The sequence below is a fragment of the Ranitomeya variabilis genome, chromosome 3 (genome assembly GCF_051348905.1).
Source record: "Ranitomeya variabilis isolate aRanVar5 chromosome 3, aRanVar5.hap1, whole genome shotgun sequence".
NCBI classification, from domain to species: domain Eukaryota; kingdom Metazoa; phylum Chordata; class Amphibia; order Anura; family Dendrobatidae; genus Ranitomeya; species Ranitomeya variabilis.
The window spans coordinates 752,933,201-752,951,918 of record NC_135234.1 but is presented as its reverse complement, the minus strand read 5'-3'; the positions used below and the strand labels follow the sequence as shown (position 1 = coordinate 752,951,918).

Genomic DNA, 18,718 nt, shown 5'->3' with positions numbered 1-18,718 from the left:
CGCTCCCATGTCTTGGTCTTGGGGCTTCTTCATGACCTTCTTGATTATCTTCATCCCTCAAGTGTCTGGTCACTTTCCTGTTTTTATTTCATCTCTTCCAAAAGTTGATTTCTCCAATGGATCCTGTTGTGACAGATCAGTCATGGATCAAACATCCAATTTCTCAAAAGTTTCAAAACCCTTCAGTCCATAATTAGACGACAGTTTCTTAAGGGGTGATTTTTCCTTTTCCGCCTTGTTCTTTCTTCCCCTTTCCTCACGAACCATAACTTTTTCGTTTTTTTGTCCACAATAATTGTATTTTTGTAAGCATTCATTCTTTCTAACAATTAATGTTCTAGAAAATAAAAAAGTCTAAATGCCGTGAAGCTGTAAAAAAAATTGCAGTTCTGGTTCGGTTTTTGGGATTTTGCTTTCATGGTGTTCACTCTGGGGTAAAAATGACTCTGAATAATGAGTTTTAGGCTTTTACCAAACTTGTATAGTTTTTTAAACACATTTAAGTGTAGAAAAAAAGTGTAGAATTGTATAAAAAAATGACATTTTGATATTTTGTTTATTGCACTTTTTTTTAGTGAGGAGGGGAGATCGAAAAATTGAAATTTGCGCTTTTTTAAGAAAAATTCACATTGCGACATTTACAAGCAAGGTGAAAAAAATTGATATTTTGAAAGCTTGAACTTCTATGGATTCAACAAACATATCAAACATGTTTTTCTCCTTCACCTCATTGTGGGACACAGGAGCATGTGTGTATGCTGCTGCCACTAGGAGGCTGACACTAAGAAAACACAAAAAGATTAGCTCCTCCTTTACAGTATATACCCACATGCTGGCTCCAGCCGACCCAGTTCATGCTTAGTGTCTGTAGGAGGCACGTGGGTCTGGTCTTCAGACTACAATTATTTTATTTTCATTTTTTAATTTTTATTCTTAATCTTTTTCAAGGATTACAGGGGACGACGGATCCCTTCAGGGTTCCAATCTCCCCAAACCAACAACAGGCGGGAGCAGAGTGTCGCTTCCACGTACCCCATCCTGCATCGATGATCGTCAGAAAGAGGAACATGTGCTCTCACTTTCAGACCACTGCTCTGACTTTAATTTTTTTCTTTATTTTACATCTTTTTCATCGGATTACAGAGGGGCGACGGATCCCTTAAGAAATCCGTTCTCCCCAAACGTACAACAAGTGCGAACACGGAGTGTTGCCTCCACGTACCCCCTCCTGCACCGTTTTTGTTATGGGCATGCCTGTGATCTTCCAGGGCAACGGATCCCTTCAGGGCACCGCTCTCCCTACACCATCAACATATGGGAGCGTGACGTGTCGCCTCCACGTACCCCCTTCTGTACCCAGGCTTGTCCCATCCTCTGTGCCGGACCAACAGCCCTGACCTCTCCTCGGGGAGTGAACCCATTGGATGTCCAGAGTCATTTACCGTGTACTTGCGGCTCCCTCCCCATCGCCCCTGATGAACAGCGGCGATGGCAGGAAAGCGGACGGTCCTTCTTTCCTCTGACCTCTGAGTGGGTAGATGGAAGGCTCCTCACCGTCCAGGCTGAAGCCCAGTCATCCACGGCGGCACCATGCCCGGACGTGCACCGTTGGTGAGAGAATCCAGGTCGGCAGTGGACTCCTGCAGCAGGATTCTCAGCGTTCCCCTGTGGCCCCCTCTCCCCCGTGTAACGCTCTTGCCGGCCGCAGGAATTTAGGTTCCGGCTTGGGCCTATTTACGGAGCAATTCCGAGACTCTGCCCACCAGATGATGTCGCGCCATAGCCATGCTCCCCGTACTGGCGCTTCTCACTCACTGCGAGACTTCCGCATGCCGTCTCTGCAAATCCTGGGGACCATTTTTCCTTGCACTGGACCAGCAGCCCTCACCTCTCCTCAGGGAGTGAACCCATTGGATGTCCAGAGGCATTTACCGTGTCCGTGAGGCTCCCTCCCCATTGCCCCTGATGAACAACGGCGATGGCAGGAAGACGGATGGTCCTTCTCTCCTCCTCTGGCCTCAGAGTGGGTAGATGGAAGGCTAGGACATAGTTCGCCAGCACAGAGAGCGACTGGACAAACGGAAGGAATGGGAAGAATCCCCTCCAGTGGATCCGCTTGTCTCCCGCTTGGCCTCGAAAACCCTTCTGTCCTTACCAGATGGTTCTTCAATTAATAACCCCACGGACCAGCAGATAGAGAACCTGACCCGTTCGATTTTTTGAGGATTCGGGCTCGGCACTCTCCCCCGCTTTTGCCACGGTGTGAGTATCTAAAGCTTTGGTCTCTTCGGCTGATACCCTGAGCAGGACCATACAGGATAGTGTCCTTCCTCTGGAAGCAGAACTAGCCGATTACTTCTCCTCTGCTGGGGAATATTTGTTGCACGCGTCCCTAGATACGGCTAATTGTGCTGCACTTACAGCCGCAAATGCCATCACCATCTGATGGGCACAGTGGCTTGGGGAATGGCTAGCGGACTCTGCGTCCAAAGAAGTCCTTGATGTCTCTGCTCTACCAGAGCGGGTGTTTATTTGGCAAGAAGCTGGATCAGCTTATCTATGACGCCGCAGGAGGAAAAAAGTAAATTCCCTCCCCAGCAAAGACTAGGCGTCCTTTTAGTCGTCAACAACAGACACATTTCCGGTCCTTTTGTAGCAATTCCGGCTGGGCCAAAGCGACCACCTTTTCCAGCTCGGGGCTTTCCTTCTTGTGGGAACAGGAGTACCCAGGTCTCGCTTAAAATCAACCAATCATGGAAGGGCCGAACCAGGCAAGCGAGATCTAAGGGACACAAGTCCAACAGATTTTCGGCCCAATGACTCACTGTCTTATCTGATCGACTCCAGAGGCTAGGCCGACGTCTACTCCTACTTCGACATATCTGGCTCTCCGTCGTTCACGACAAATGGTCAGAGACCTGGTTTCTCTCGACCTCCAGCACGGTTCTTCCCTACTTGTCCCTCAAAACAGTCATGCGAGCCTTCCTACCAAGCCATCACTTTGTTACGCCAAGATGGGGTCATCATTCTGGATCCAGAAAGCGATAGGTTTCTAGTGGTTCTACTCGACCTTAGTCGTGGTCCCGAATAAGGACGAAACGGTATGACCCATCCGGGACCTGAAGTTACTTAAAAGTTCGGCAGGATCCGGTACTTCAGGATGGAGTCTCTCCACTCTGTCATCACTACCAAAGGTCCCTGTGCATCGCCGTCCGAGAGGAACATTTCCAGTTTACAGCTTTGCCCTTCAGCCTCACCACTGCCCACAGGGCGTTCACAAAGGTCATGGTGGTTGTCATGGCCATTCTGCACTCTTGGGGCGTGGTCCTTCTGCCATACCTAGATGACCTCCTGATTAAGGGACCGTCTTTTCAAGCCTGCGCAGAAGCGTCCGTATCTCTTTGGACACATTTTCTCGCCTGGGCTGGCTGATAAACTTAAACAAATCTTCCCCGGTCTCGGCTCAGCAAATATTCTTTTTAGGTATGACCCTGCACACCTCCCGATGGTTGTTAATTTACCCTCGAGACAAGGTCATAGCCCTTTACTTTGTCGCCCATTTCCTCACTATCGGCCTGGGACAGAAATCCATTCTCTTTCCACCATCTATGCCATTTGTCTCCGCAGGTCAAGCGGGCACTCAGGTGGTGGACTTTACGGTGTTCCCTCACCTAGGGAAAATCTTTTTCTCCCAGTGCTTCTCCGCTGGGCCGAGATGTCTGACTCAGTCATCTCAGCGGTTCACATCCCAGGCGTGGAAAACAGAGCGTCAGACTTCCTCAGCCGTCTGAGTCTGGCCTTGGGAGAGTGGTCACTTCATCCGGAGGTATTACAACAGATTTGTCAGTTACTTCAGAGGGTTATCAGAAAGATAAAGGCGGAAGGGATTAAGGTGATCCTTGTTGCTCAGGACTGGCCTCACCGGGCGTGGTACAGCTCGTTGTCAACGCTCCCTGGCTACTGGATTGTCCAGATTTGCTCTCCCAGGGCCCGATATGCCACCAGAAATCAGGGGTTTCCTGTGCTTAGTGGCCTGGCCGTTGAATCCTGGGTCCTAACCCAAGTTGAGTTCTCCCAAGAAGTGGTTTCCACTATGCTTAGTGCTCGGAAACCTGCATCGGGGCACATTTATCGCCACACCTAGAAAGCATGGTGAAGGGAACTCCGTCGTTCTCCTCTTGCTTTCTCTGTTCCGACTATTTTGCAGTTCCTTCAGACTGGGCTGGACTGAAGCCTAGCGCTTTGTTTCCTGAAAGGACAGATCTGTGCCTTATCAGTTTTGTTTCAGTGCCGGATTGCTTCTAAGCTGCAGGTGAAGACTTCATTTAGGGGGTCTCCCACGTGATACATTCCTACAGAGGGCCGTTGGACGCATGGGGCTTAACTTGGTCCTGGGTGTTCCACAGGAGGCTCTGTCTGAGCCGCTGCAGGACGTCACTCTGACTCACCTTTCCTGGAAGATTGCCTTCCTGGTTGCTGTGACTTCGATCAGGCGGGTATCGGAGCTTTCCGCTCTTTCCTGTCGAGCACCTTTTCTCTTTTTTCACCAGAACAAGATGGTTCTCCAACCGTACGTGTTTGTTTTTTTTTTACCCAAGGTGGTCTCTTCCTTTCACCTTAATGAGGACACTGTCCTGCCCTCGTTTTGCCCGCCCCCAATACGCGGTTTTGAGAGGGCTCTCTACACTCTAGATCTCGTGAGGGTCCTCATAAGATACATCCTTCCTCAAGACGGACGCCTTATTCGCTCTTCCAGAGGGTCACAGGAAGGGACTATCCGCTTCCAAGTCCACAATAGCCAGGTGGATACGCTCGGCTATTCAGTGTCTTACCGTGTCAGAAGCAAGCCTATCCCAGTGGGGATTAAGGCACACTCCACTCGTTCCGTCGGTGCTTCCTGGGCAATTCGGCACCAGGCGTCGGCGGAACAGGTTTGCAGGGCTGCGACTTGGACCAGGCTGCACACCTTCTCGAAGCACTACAACATTCACACTCCAGCCCCAGCAGATGCGAGCCTGGGAAGACGGATCTTTCAGGCAGCGGTAACGCATCTCTAGGCAGCTGGTGCATGAGGTTTTGTCTGTCCTGTCTTTTCCCCAACCAGCTTTAGGATGTCCCTTGGTCCTGTATCCCCCAATGAGGAGAAGGAAAAACAGGAATTTTTGTGTACTCACCGTAAAATCCTTTTTTCCGAGCCACTCATTGGGGGACACAGCACCCACCCTGTTGGCCTACTGGGTTGAGTATGTTCTTTGGTTTGACGTTTTATTCTTTCATATGACGTTCATGATCTCCTACTGCTTTGTCACTGAACTGGTTCGGCTGGAGCCAGTGTGTGGGTGTATATTGCAGAGGAGGAGCTAATCTTTTTGTGTTTTCTTAGTGTCAGCCTCCTAGTGACAGCAGCATAACACCCATGGTCCTGTGTCCCCCTCAGAGAAAAGGATTTTACGGTGAGTATACAAAAATCCCTGTATTTTTTTTTTGTAAATCTGTTTATTGATTTTCAAGTTTCTCATATTAAACAAACAGTAGTAACAAGATGATTTTATAACCTTAATCTCAATCCCAACCCTCCCCAACCCCAAACCTTTTCTCTGCATGCACACAACCTCCAAAAATGTTAGGGAATTGGTGTTTTGCCGGCTATTCGCTGTAATAAATACCATTGGGTGTTCTCAAATTGCGTTTTCAACTTTTCTCTAGTCTACTGAGGAAGAGATGGAATGAAGGTAGACCAATCAGATAGGAACCTGCCTGACAACTTTTCCCTATTGGACAATGCGTCCATCCACTCCATTCTAAAAATGAACTGAATCTTGGTGCGGATGAGGGAGAGCGATGGGATTGTTGGACTTAACCACTGATGCAGTATGCTCTTTCTAGTTGCCGAAGCCCAATTCATGAGTGTTACTTTGATATGTCTAGGCAGTTTGTGATATGTCGCATCCAGAATGTTAAAAATAGCCCATTGTGGTGTAAGCGTGAAACTAATTTCACAAAGTCTTTGTAGTTCATCATGAACCATACCCCATAACTCCTGAATTTTCGAACAGCTCCACAGGTGGTGATATATATCAGTGCTACGAGATTTGCATTTAGAACATAAATAATTGGTGGAGGGAGACATCCTGGACTGCAGATAAGGCGTGATGTAGGCCCTGTGTAATACTAAAAGTGCCATGTCAGTGTAGCTGCTATATGATAGACTTTTCCTTTGCGCCATTGTTGCGTCCAGAAAATCTTCCACTTTAAGGCCCGGAAGATCCCCCAACCACCTAGCCACTCCTGAGGTTTTACCTTCCCATGACCATTTTTTGCGTATCACCGAGTAAATACCACATATAGACCCCGGTTGGGATCTTGCATTTCTAATAAACCCATCCAAGTTAAACCTCCCCTCCCCCACCCCTCCATTCGACTGATATTTTTGTGCTAGACTACGCTCCTGAAGGAATAGGAAAGGACTATTACTAAATAGTGGGAAGCGTTGCGATGCTGTTTCAAAGGCTACTACCGAAAAATTAAGATCTAGAAGATCAATTACTTGCCTACAACCTTGGGCGGCCAAATGTTTATAGAAAATTGGTGCAGCGCCTCTCAAGAATCTAGGGTTATTCAGGAAAGGTTGAAATGGGGATAAATCAGTCTTCAACTTACAAATCCTTCTACAGCGTCTCCAAATTAGAATCGTTTGCCAAAGTGATGGGTATTCATGTACAAAGCTGACAAAGAGATATGTGGATAAATTTGTTGTTCCAGGCCCACATTAGCAAAATGGGAGATACCCCTTATCCAATCAATGGCATATCGAAAGTTAGCTGCCAAGTTGTATCTTCCCAAGTCGGGGAAATTGATTCCGCCCTCTGCCCTTGTCGCTTGTAATTTAACAAGGCTTATGCGCGATCTACCTCCAACCCCCCAGATAAATTTACGAAAATTTTTATTTAACAAACTCAGATCCGTTCTAGACAGGAGGAGGGGGAGCGCCTGAAAGGCGTAGAGCAACTTCGGAAATACTAGCATTTTTATTAAATGACATCTACCGGAGAATGAAAGTGTAAAGCGTTTCCACGAGTGGAGGAGACCTATTATTGAGGAAATTAGTGGTTTATAATTGATTTTATAGAGAATGGAAGGGTTAGCAGGCAACCATATCCCCAAATATTTAATAGATTCCTGACTCCAATGTAATGGAAACCAAGGATCATCCAACCTCCCAGACCTGAAAACCGCCAAGGCCTCAGATTTACTGTAATTAACCTTAAAGCCGGAGCAATAGCTAAATTTTTCAAGAATATTCATGATGGACAGGATTGCCTGAGTTGGGTTGGCAATCAATAAAAGAACGTCATCAGCAAAGGCTGAAATCGTTATAGATGTAGCTCCCACCCTCACCCCCTCAAATGTCGCCTCATTCTGCAGCATCCTCAGGAATGGATCCAACGCCAGGTTAAACAAGAGGGGAGATAGAGGGCAACCTTGCCTGTATTTTTTTTTATATGTTTTTACATTTCTTTATTTTTTAATGGGGAATAAAAGGCAGGGCGAATTTATATTTATATATTTTTAAAAATATTTTGAAAAGCTTTTGTTCTGTACTTTAATTTTCCAGTCCCATTAGGAGACTTGCATCTGCAATCGTTTAAACACTTACATATATAGATATATATTGCATATCTCGGTTTCTCATGGAGCTAAGCCTATAGCTTATCTTTGCCGGAGGACCAAGATAGCAGTGACGGGGCCTTCAGCAGACCCCTGGCTGCCAGAGTAACTTATCGGGTTGGTAGTAGCCTTTACACGTGAGTTCCATTAAAATGCCACTGAAGGTTATGTCCCATCCTGCATTACATAGATAACCCATTGATATGAATGGGTACTGTGTAATGCTTCACTTCCCCTGCGGGGGAGCTGCTGGAAAATTATACACTTACTACCAGTTTTTTTTCTCAGATTGCAACTGAAAGAAACAGAGCAAGCTACTGGAATGGAGACGATACCAGAAGAATATGGAGAAGTGGGGAACATCGAGGAGCCGAACAGAGAAGAAGAAGAACATTGCAAAGAGGAACCAGTGTCCAGCAGAAGAGGTAAAATGACTTTTATTGAATCCTTTTTTAAGCTATTACTTTTTGGTTGCAAGCTTTTTTTAAAGCTTGATACTTTGTGGTTATTGCAACTTTCATCTCGAAGGGCATACTCCGTTTAAATGCAGTGCCGCCTCATCCTGTCTGGGCATGTATGGCTATAATACGTATGGACCTCATTGTATAAGTCATATCTATCCTGTATACAAATAACTCCCCAGGAAAACGTTTACTGAACAGAGAGTACATTGTGCCTGCCAGAGTCACCAGCGTCAGCCTGAGCGAAGACCTGGAGACAATCCCTAGGCCAAAAACTGCTCCAGAAAGGTAAGAGGGAATAAAGGAAAACACGGACATCAGCTGCCATATAATACTGCCACTGGTGTAACACCTTATGTGGATAACTCACTCAAGTAGAAGTGCCCCATCCATGGGGCGTGGGAGATCCACACACAAGTGGCAGTATTATAGTATATTCTTGTACATAGGAGCAGTATTATAGTAGTTATATTCTTGTACATAGGAGCAGTATTATAGTAGTTATATTCTTGTACATAGGAGCAGTATTATAGTAGTTATATTCTTGTACACAGGAGCAGTATTATAGTAGTTATACTCTTGTACATAGGGGCAGTATTATAGTAGTTATATTCTTGTACATAGGGGCAGTATTATAGTAGTTATATTCTTGTACATAGGAACAGTATTATAGTAGTTATATTCTTGTACATAGGGGCAGTATTATAGTAGTTATATTCTTGTACATAGGGGCAGTATTATAGTATATTCTTGTACATAGGAGCAGTATTATAGTAGTTATATTCTTGTACATAGGAGCAGTATTATAGTAGTTATATTCTTGTACACAGGAGCAGTATTATAGTAGTTATACTCTTGTACATAGGGGCAGTATTATAGTAGTTATATTCTTGTACATAGGGGCAGTATTATAGTAGTTATATTCTTGTACATAGGAACAGTATTATAGTAGTTATATTCTTGTACATAGGGGCAGTATTATAGTAGTTATATTCTTGTACATAGGGGGCAGTATTATAGTAGTTATATTCTTGTACATAGGAGCAGTATTATTGTAGTTATATTCTTGTACATAGGAGCAGTATTATATTAGTTATATTCTTGTACATAGGGGCAGTATTATAGTAGTTATATTCTTGTACATAGGAGCAGTATTATAGTAGTTATATTCTTGTACATAGGGACAGTATTATAGTAGTTATATTCTTGTACATATGATACATAGGGACAGTATTATAGTAGTTATATTCTTGTACATATGAGCAGTATTATAGTAGTTATATTCTTGTACATAGGGGCAGTATTATAGTAGTTATATTCCTGTACATAGGAGCAGTATTATAGCAGTTATATTCTTGTACATAGAGGCAGTATTATAGTAGTTATATTCTTGTACATAGGAGCAGTATTATAGTAGTTATATTCTTGTACATAGGGGGCAGTATTATAGTAGTTATATTCTTGTACATAGGAGCAGTATTATAGTAGTTATATTCTTGTACACAGGAGCAGTATTATAGTAGTTATACTCTTGTACATAGGGGCAGTATTATAGTAGTTATATTCTTGTACATAGGAGCAGTATTATAGTAGTTATATTCTTGTACATAGGAACAGTATTATAGTAGTTATATTCTTGTACATAGGGGCAGTATTATAGTAGTTATATTCTTGTACATAGGGGGCAGTATTATAGTAGTTATATTCTTGTACATAGGAGCAGTATTATTGTAGTTATATTCTTGTACATAGGAGCAGTATTATATTAGTTATATTCTTGTACATAGGGGCAGTATTATAGTACGGTAGTTATATTCTTGTACATAGGAGCAGTATTATAGTAGTTATATTCTTGTACATAGGGACAGTATTATAGTAGTTATATTCTTGTACATATGATACATAGGGACAGTATTATAGTAGTTATATTCTTGTACATATGAGCAGTATTATAGTAGTTATATTCTTGTACATAGGGGCAGTATTATAGTAGTTATATTCCTGTACATAGGAGCAGTATTATAGCAGTTATATTCTTGTACATAGAGGCAGTATTATAGTAGTTATATTCTTGTACATAGGAGCAGTATTATAGTGGTTATATTCTTGTACATAGGAGCAGTATTATAGTGGTTATATTCTTGTACATAGAAGCAGTATTATAGTAGTTATATTCTTGTACATAGGGGGCAATATTATAGTAGTTATATTCTTGTACATAGGGGACAGTATTATAGTAGTTATATTCTTGTACATAGGAGCAGTATTATAGTAATTATATTCTTGTACATAGGGGCAGTATTATAGTAGTTATATTCTTGTACATAGAAGCAGTATTATAGTAGTTATATTCTTGTACATAGGGGGCAATATTATAGTAGTTATATTCTTGTACATAGCGGCAGTATTATAGTAGTTATATTCTTGTACATAGGGGTAGTATTATAGTAGTTATATTCTTGTACATAGGGGCAGTATTATAGTAGTTATATTCTTGTACATAGGAGCAGTATTATAGTAGTTATATCCTTGTACATAGGGGGCAGTATTATAGTAGTTATATTCCTGTACATAGGAGCAGTATTATAGTAGTTATATTCTTGTACATAGGAACAGTATTATAGTAGTTATATTCTTGTACATAGGAGCAGTATTATAGTAGTTATATTCTTGTACATAGGGGGCAGTATTATAGTAGTTATATTCCTGTACATAGGAGCAGTATTATAGTAGTTATATTCTTGTACATAGGGGCAGTATTATAGTAGTTATATTCCTGTACATAGGAGCAGTATTATAGTAGTTATATTCTTGTACATAGGAGCAGTATTATAGTAGTTATATTCTTGTACATAGGAGCAGTATTATAGTAGTTATATTCTTGTACATAGGGGCAGTATTATAGTAGTTATATTCTTGTACATAGGAGCAGTATTATAGTAGTTATATTCTTGTACATAGGGGCAGTATTATAGTAGTTATATTCTTGTACATAGGAGCAGTATTATAGTAGTTATATCCTTGTACATAGGGGGCAGTATTATAGTAGTTATATTCCTGTACATAGGAGCAGTATTATAGTAGTTATATTCTTGTACATAGGAACAGTATTATAGTAGTTATATTCTTGTACATAGGAGCAGTATTATAGTAGTTATATTCTTGTACATAGGGGGCAGTATTATAGTAGTTATATTCCTGTACATAGGAGCAGTATTATAGTAGTTATATTCTTGTATATAGGGGCAGTATTATAGTAGTTATATTCCTGTACATAGGAGCAGTATTATAGTAGTTATATTCTTGTACATAGGAGCAGTATTATAGTAGTTATATTCTTGTACATAGGAGCAGTATTATAGTAGTTATATTCTTGTACATAGGGGCAGTATTATAGTAGTTATATTCTTGTACATAGGAGCAGTATTATAGTAGTTATATTCTTGTACATAGGAGCAGTATTATAGTAGTTATATTCTTGTACATAGGAGCAGTATTATAGTAGTTATATTCTTGTACATAGGAGCAGTATTATAGTAGTTATATTCTTGTACATAGGGGCAGTATTATAGTAGTTATATTCTTGTACATAGGAGCAGTATTATAGTAGTTATATTCTTGTACATAGGAGCAGTATTATAGTAGTTATATTCTTGTACATAGGAGCAGTATTATAGTAGTTATATTCTTGTACATAGGGGCAGTATTATAGTAGTTATATTCTTGTACATTGGGGCAGTATTATAGTAGTTATGTTCTTGTATATGGGGCAGTATTATAGTAGTTATATTCTTGTATATGGAGCAGTATTATAGTAGTTTTGGTGTCCCCCTTATGGGTATATACAGTGTACTCAGGGGCTGGCAGGTCGTGTGTCCCTGATGTCTCTCTCCTCGGTGAGGGGAAGCTTCGCTATGACTAGGTGTTTGGCTTTTCTTTCTGTCCTTAGTATTACGAGCAGCTTCTTCTCTTCTTTCTTGTGAGGTTCATAAATAGTTCATCCCGGTGAATAAATGTTCCTGTAATGGAGGTAGATGTTTCAGAGGACGATGTGAGTTTTATTCATAAGTATCGGATGTCGGTGAGATGTTGATGGTTATATAGAGAGATGGCAGCAGGGGAGCGGGAGGGCTGATATATCGGGGGTCACGGATCAGTGGTGTAAATGGACACCGGGTTGAGGATGGATACAAACTGGTCTACATCCAGAAAGCTCTCCGTGTCCATGTAATGTGTAACCGCTTGTGTTAATGCAATTTTTAGTCCAAAAACTAAGATCCGCCGGTTCATTATTGATGTTGGATTAGCAGATCTTCAGGCATATCAGATGGCCGTATGAATCATATATGATTACTAGTGGGATTCCTCCAGGTGATTATTCCCTGGCTTGTTACATAGATGTCTATGGGGTGCAGGTGTATGGAGCGGGCTCAGGAGCTGAGCCTGCAGCATGTCTGGCGGATGTCGGCTGTCTTATGCAACTAGCATCTGCTTGCGAGAACAGTCAGCTGCAGATCCAGTTTCCTGAGGGATTGAAAGAAAAGGAGAAAGAAAAAAAAAATGTTTTTGAAAATATTAGAAAAAGAAAGACATTAAAATTACTGTAATCTCTTTTCTTCTCGATTAAAAATAAATAAAGGTAAGAAATCAAGTATGGCGGAGAATCCATTTCAAAATTGACATTTGAGATGAAAAAAATAAACTATATGTACACCACATATGTATGCCAGTAAAAAAAACATAAAAAATCAAACAAATCTATGCAAACAGATACATCGACGGAAAAATAAAAATGCAATGGGCGGCCATAGAAATTTTTTTTTTTCCTTAAAACATCATTTTGGCTAAAGTACAAAACTTTAAAACATTATGAAGAAAACATAATTTACGGTATATATAACATATACATATAAAACACTTTAAGAATTTTATTAATTATTAATTACGTTAATTATTATTGACATTGCACCATTTCCAGCATAAAATAATGGCGTAAAATGCAGCAGAGATGTGATTTATTTTTCCTAATTATACCTCCCTAAAAAATTATAAATGTTGACAATAGATTACATTTACTCTAAAGTAGTGGCAATAAAAACTACAATTATTCCTGCAGAAAAAAAAACAAAAAATAACAAGCAACTGAGAAAGATGTAAACCTAATCTGGTGACAGAAATGGGCATTGCGCTATATAATGGCGTCACTCATGTAACAAGGCGCAGTGGGTCCGTGACATGAGTAACTTATACATGTCAGTGTATCGTTTAGATCGGGATCATCAACGTCTAAGAATATTCCAAGAGCGGATTCTGAAGTCAATCAGACCAATGTGCTACATGTAAGATCATCCCCTACATGTGTGGACCACTGCCGTGCAGGACAGGTAAGACGATGGTGAGGAGCGAATGACTTTGAGAGCACGTGTGTGAGATCATACATAAGTAAACAAACCCATGACGGAGATAATAAAATGCCCCTTGGTATTATCCCTGATGGTCTAGAGATGGTTTAAGTCTGAATTGGTGTAAGGGTTAGTAATAATATGTATTATCCCAGGGAGTCTAGAGGGGATAAAATGTTAGTGGTAGTATATTATCCCTGGTGGTCTAGAGTAGAGTAAGGGTTAGTAATAATGTCTTATTATTCCAGGCAGTAAGAAATGTTAATATTAGTATGTATTACCCCTGGGGGTCTAGAGTAAGGTAAAGGTTAGTAATAATATGAATTATCCCAGGGAGTCTACGGGGAATAAAGTGTTAACTGTAGTGTCAAGGATCAGAGCCTGGGGGGTTCACGCTTAATCCACTACGCTGTTATCTTTTTGTTAGGAACTGCTCTTTGCTACCCCTTATCATCCAGACAATTACTTGCTTGATTTATGATTAACGGAGGAGGCTGCAGGCTGTTTCCACTAATAGGCCTGATATTGGAGAACTAACAGTGAGCATATTGTATATACACCTTCAATTACAATGCATGGAATATATATATATATATATATATATATATATATATATACCCCGGTACGGTCACTGCTAACTCCACGATAACTCAAGAACTACTCACTGACACCATCAGTTTATACAGGCCGACTGGACGCCTGATTTCTGTTAGAGTATGGCTTTCAGGAGTGTGGTTTACAGAACAAAAGGAACAGAACTATTATATTTTATATTTAATTCATAATGATAGGCAGTATTTATAAAAAATATACAAAAGATTGTTCAAAGGGGGCAAAACAATACAGCATATATAATTACATAAATAATCAGTATTAACAAGAGAAACTTACTACGCTGATAACATGGATGCTCAGCTTAGCGAAGGAGAACATTTCAGTTGGAAACCTCCAGTGAACAGGATCGTGCATACACTGAAATGTATCTCTCTGCAGGAACACAGATCATAATTTGCCTTGTCTTTTTTATCAGCACTTAAGTTACACCCACACATTCCCCCTTGATGACAGTATGTGCATCGGGTTGTGGGATGTTCTCAGCTCTTCAAGGATTTTATGAAATTCCCAACATATCTTCACTTCTGAAGATTGCAGAAGTTCTAGATCGACACCATAATTGTTTATCGGGATTTTACTTTTCTATGGATAGTAAACATGTCATGGCGATTTCTGGCCACTATTGATAAAGCGCTTATAGGCAGGTATCACAGTTATGAAAATATATGCATATTTTTCCTGGATCAGTCCTGGAGTTGAAGATGTATGTCTCACCAATATCGGATCTATACAAACCCCAATATTCATAACTTTCCACTGGTGCTCAACTGTTTAGTCATAGGTGTCCCATATTCCCTGAAGGGAACAAAAGTTTCCTTTTAACTCAAGAGTTCTTTTCTTTGGGCAATGGAGACTTCTCCACTTCTCTATCTATGTGTAAGCACATGTCCCTTTTGTTATCTGAACCTCAGAAAAGATCTTTCCTGCCTAATTATCTGTACTTTGTATTGAGTCTTGGCTTCAAAGGACACTTGAGTGTTTAATTAACTTTTCCTATCTTAACTGGTTTCCTCACCTCTTAGCTATACCTAATTTACTATCTTCCCATACCTTAAACATATGTTTCTACTACCAAAAGAGGTTCAGAATGTCAGCTCTTTTTACTGGAAATTTTGGAATCTTCTTCTTTGGAGTGACTTTATGGATCTTAATGTTTTCTGTGACAGATAGTATTATCCATGGTGGTCTGGAGTGGGGTAAGGGATAATAATAATAATATGTATTATTCCTAGTTGTCTTCAGTAGTTTTTGGGGTAATATTAGTATCCGGGAGAGTGAGTGGTTTAAGGGTTGGTAATAATATCTGACATCCCTAGTGGTCTACAGTCGTGGCCAAATGTTTGGTTTTCACACATTTTTCTTCTCCAGTGTTTTTAGATCTTTTTGTCTGATATTTCTCTAATTACTGAAGTACAATTATCAGCAGTTCAGATGTTTTAATTAACAAGTTTATATAAAGCCTCAATATTTCCAGCCTTGTCCCTTATCTCTCCAGACTTCTGCCCTTTTCCCCGGCAGATGGATACCATCTTCTGGCCAGATCTTTACTGATGGACGCCCATTCTTGTCTAATCAGTGCTCGGAGTTTATCACAATTTCCGTGGTTTTGTTTGTCGCTTTTTCAGTATTGACCTCGGGTTCTCAATGGGATGAGATCTGGGGAGTTTCCTGGCCAGACACTCATAATTTCAATGTTTTCCTCCCGAGTCACTAAGTTATTACGTTTCCCTTCCATCATAATGGAAAAAGAATCATCACCACCACATTGCTCCAGTTGCTCCTCGAGGAGGTTTAGATCTCATTCTTTATCCATGGCCGTGTTATTAGGCAAAACTGTGAGTGATCCCCCTCCATGGATGAGACGTCTCCACACATGAATGCTCTCAGGAGGCTTCACTGTTGGCACAGACTCATGGCAGCGTCACCTCTTCTTCTCCAGACAACCATTCTTCCAGATGTCCCAACAGTCTGAATGGGCTTCTTCAGAGAACATAATTATACCCCTGTCCTCTGCCTCCCAATCCCTGTATTTCCTGCAGAATGTCAGGCGGTCCTTGATGCTTTTCTTACAGATAAGTGGCGTCTTTGCTGCTCTTCTACACACTGGGCAGCCTCCAAAAGCCTTCTCCTCACTGTGTGCAGATACACTGACACCTGCCTGCTGCCGTTTTGGAGCAAGCTCTGCACTGGTGTATAACTAATCCTGTAGTTGATCTCTCTTTAGGAGACGGTCCCGGCACTTGCTGCACTCTCTTGGGTGTCCTGAAGACTTCTTCGCCTACAATCAGCTTGTAGCATTCTCAAAGTTCTCTCCAATGCTTTCTGTATCTCTCTCTAGGAACTCTGTTACCTGTGCCTGCAGCGTGCCCAGAAGAACATGCCCGTGTATTATACAGAAGAGAGGAAGCAGCGGGAAAAGGAAGAGGAGCGGGTGCTGCAGCACTACCAGCACATGAAGGACCAGGAGGCCATAGAGAGGACCACGGTAACTTCTGTAATATGTATACGTGGACATACGGATCTACCATCAGCTGCCCCGAAGGGAAACCTAGGAAGGAAGAAATAAGCCAGTACAGCTGATGGAATACAATTCTCCTTAACATACAGAATAGTGAGTGCAGCTCTGGAGTATAATACAGGATGTAACTCAGGATCAGTAATGTAATGTATGTACACAGTGACTGCACCAGCAGAATAGTGAGTGCAGCTCTGGAGTATCATACGGGATGTAACTCAGGATCAGTAATGTAATGTATGTACACAGTGACTGCACCAGCAGAATAGTGAGTGCAGCTCTAGAGTATAATACAGGATGTAACTCAGGATCAGTAATGTAATGTCTGTACACAGTGACTGCACCAGCAGAATAGTGAGTGCAGCTCTAGAGTATAATACAGGATGTAACGCAGGATCAGTAATGTAATGTATGTACACAGTGACTGCACCAGCAGAATAGTGAGTGCAGCTCTGGGGTATAATACAGGATATAACTCAGGATCAGTAATGTAATGTATGTACATAGTGACTGCACCAGCAGAATAGTGAGTGCAGCTCTGGGGTATAATACAGGATATAACTCAGGATCAGTAATGTAATGTATGTACACAGTGACTGCACCAGCAGAATAGTGAGTGCAGCTCTGGAGTATCATACGGGATGTAACTCAGGATCAGTAATGTAATGTATGTACACAGTGACTGCACCAGCAGAATAGTGAGTGCAGCTCTAGAGTATAATACAGGATGTAACTCAGGATCAGTAATGTAATGTCTGTACACAGTGACTGCACCAGCAGAATAGTGAGTGCAGCTCTAGAGTATAATACAGGATGTAACGCAGGATCAGTAATGTAATGTATGTACACAGTGACTGCACCAGCAGAATAGTGAGTGCAGCTCTGGGGTATAATACAGGATGTAACTCAGGATCAGTAATGTAATGTATGTACACAGTGACTGCACCAGCAGAATAGTGAGTGCAGCTCTGGAGTATAAAACAAGATGTAACTCAGGATCAGTAATGTAATGTATGTACACAGTGACTGCACCAGCAGAATAGTGAGTGCTGCTCTGGGGTATAATACAGTGTGTAACTCAGTATCAGTAATGTAATGTATGTACACAGTGACTGCAGCAGCAGAATAGTAAGTGCAGCTCTGGAGTATAATACAGGATGTAACTCAGGATCAGTACAGGATCAGTAATGTAATGTATGTACACAGTGACTGCACCATCAGAATAGTGAGTGCAGCTCTGGGGTATAATACAGGATGTAACTCAGGATCAGTAATGTATGTACACAGTGACTCCGCCAGCAGAATAGTGAGTGCAGCTCTGGGGTATAATACAGGAGGTAACTCAGGATCAGTAATGTAATGTATGTACACAGTGACTGCTCCAGCAGAATAGTGAGTGCAGCTCTGGAGTATAATACAGGATGTAACTCAGGATCAGTACAGGATCAGTAATGTAATGTATGTACACAGTGACTGCACCTGCAGAATAGTGAGTGCAGCTCTGGGGTATAATACAGGATGTAACTCAGGATCAGTAATGTAATGTATGTATACAGTGACTGTACCAGCAGAATAGTGAGTGCAGCTCTGGAGTATAATATAGGATGTAACTCAGGATCATTAATGTAATGTATGGACACAGTGACTGCACCAGCAGAATAGTGAGTGCAGCTCTAGAGTATAATACAGGATGTAACTCAGGATCAGTAATGTATGTACACAGTAACTCCGCCAGCAGAATAGTGAGTGCAGCTCTGGGGTATAATACAGGATCAGTAATGTAATGTATGTACACAGTGACTGCTCCAGCAGAATAGTGAGTGCAGCTCTGGAGTATAATACAGGATGTAACTCAGGATCAGTAATGTAATGTATGTATACAGTGACTGCACCAGCAGAATAGTGAGTGCAGCTCTGGAGTATAATACAGGATGTAACTCAGGATCAGTAATGTAATGTATGTACACAGTGACTGCACCAGCAGAATAGTGAGTGCAGCTCTGGGGTATAATACAGGATGTAACTCAGGATCAGTAATGTAATGTATGTATACAGTG

General features: G+C 41.5%; 1 protein-coding gene across 5 annotated transcripts in view; it reads left to right on the top strand.

Annotated features, from left to right (window-relative positions):
• The window catches only part of CCDC81 (coiled-coil domain containing 81), an 82,344-nt gene that overhangs the window by 38,441 nt on the left and 25,185 nt on the right, over nt 1-18,718 (top strand). For all 5 annotated transcript variants that reach the window (XR_013224107.1, XM_077298580.1, XM_077298577.1 and 2 more), the window contains exons 7-10: nt 7,957-8,093; nt 8,312-8,417; nt 13,399-13,513; nt 16,485-16,631. Coding sequence is in view for 4 of the 5 variants with exons in the window: in XM_077298580.1 (XP_077154695.1) it covers nt 7,957-8,093; nt 8,312-8,417; nt 13,399-13,513; nt 16,485-16,631 (505 nt within the window). In the remaining variant the exon portion in view is untranslated. The remainder of the gene's footprint in view (nt 1-7,956; nt 8,094-8,311; nt 8,418-13,398; nt 13,514-16,484; nt 16,632-18,718) is intronic.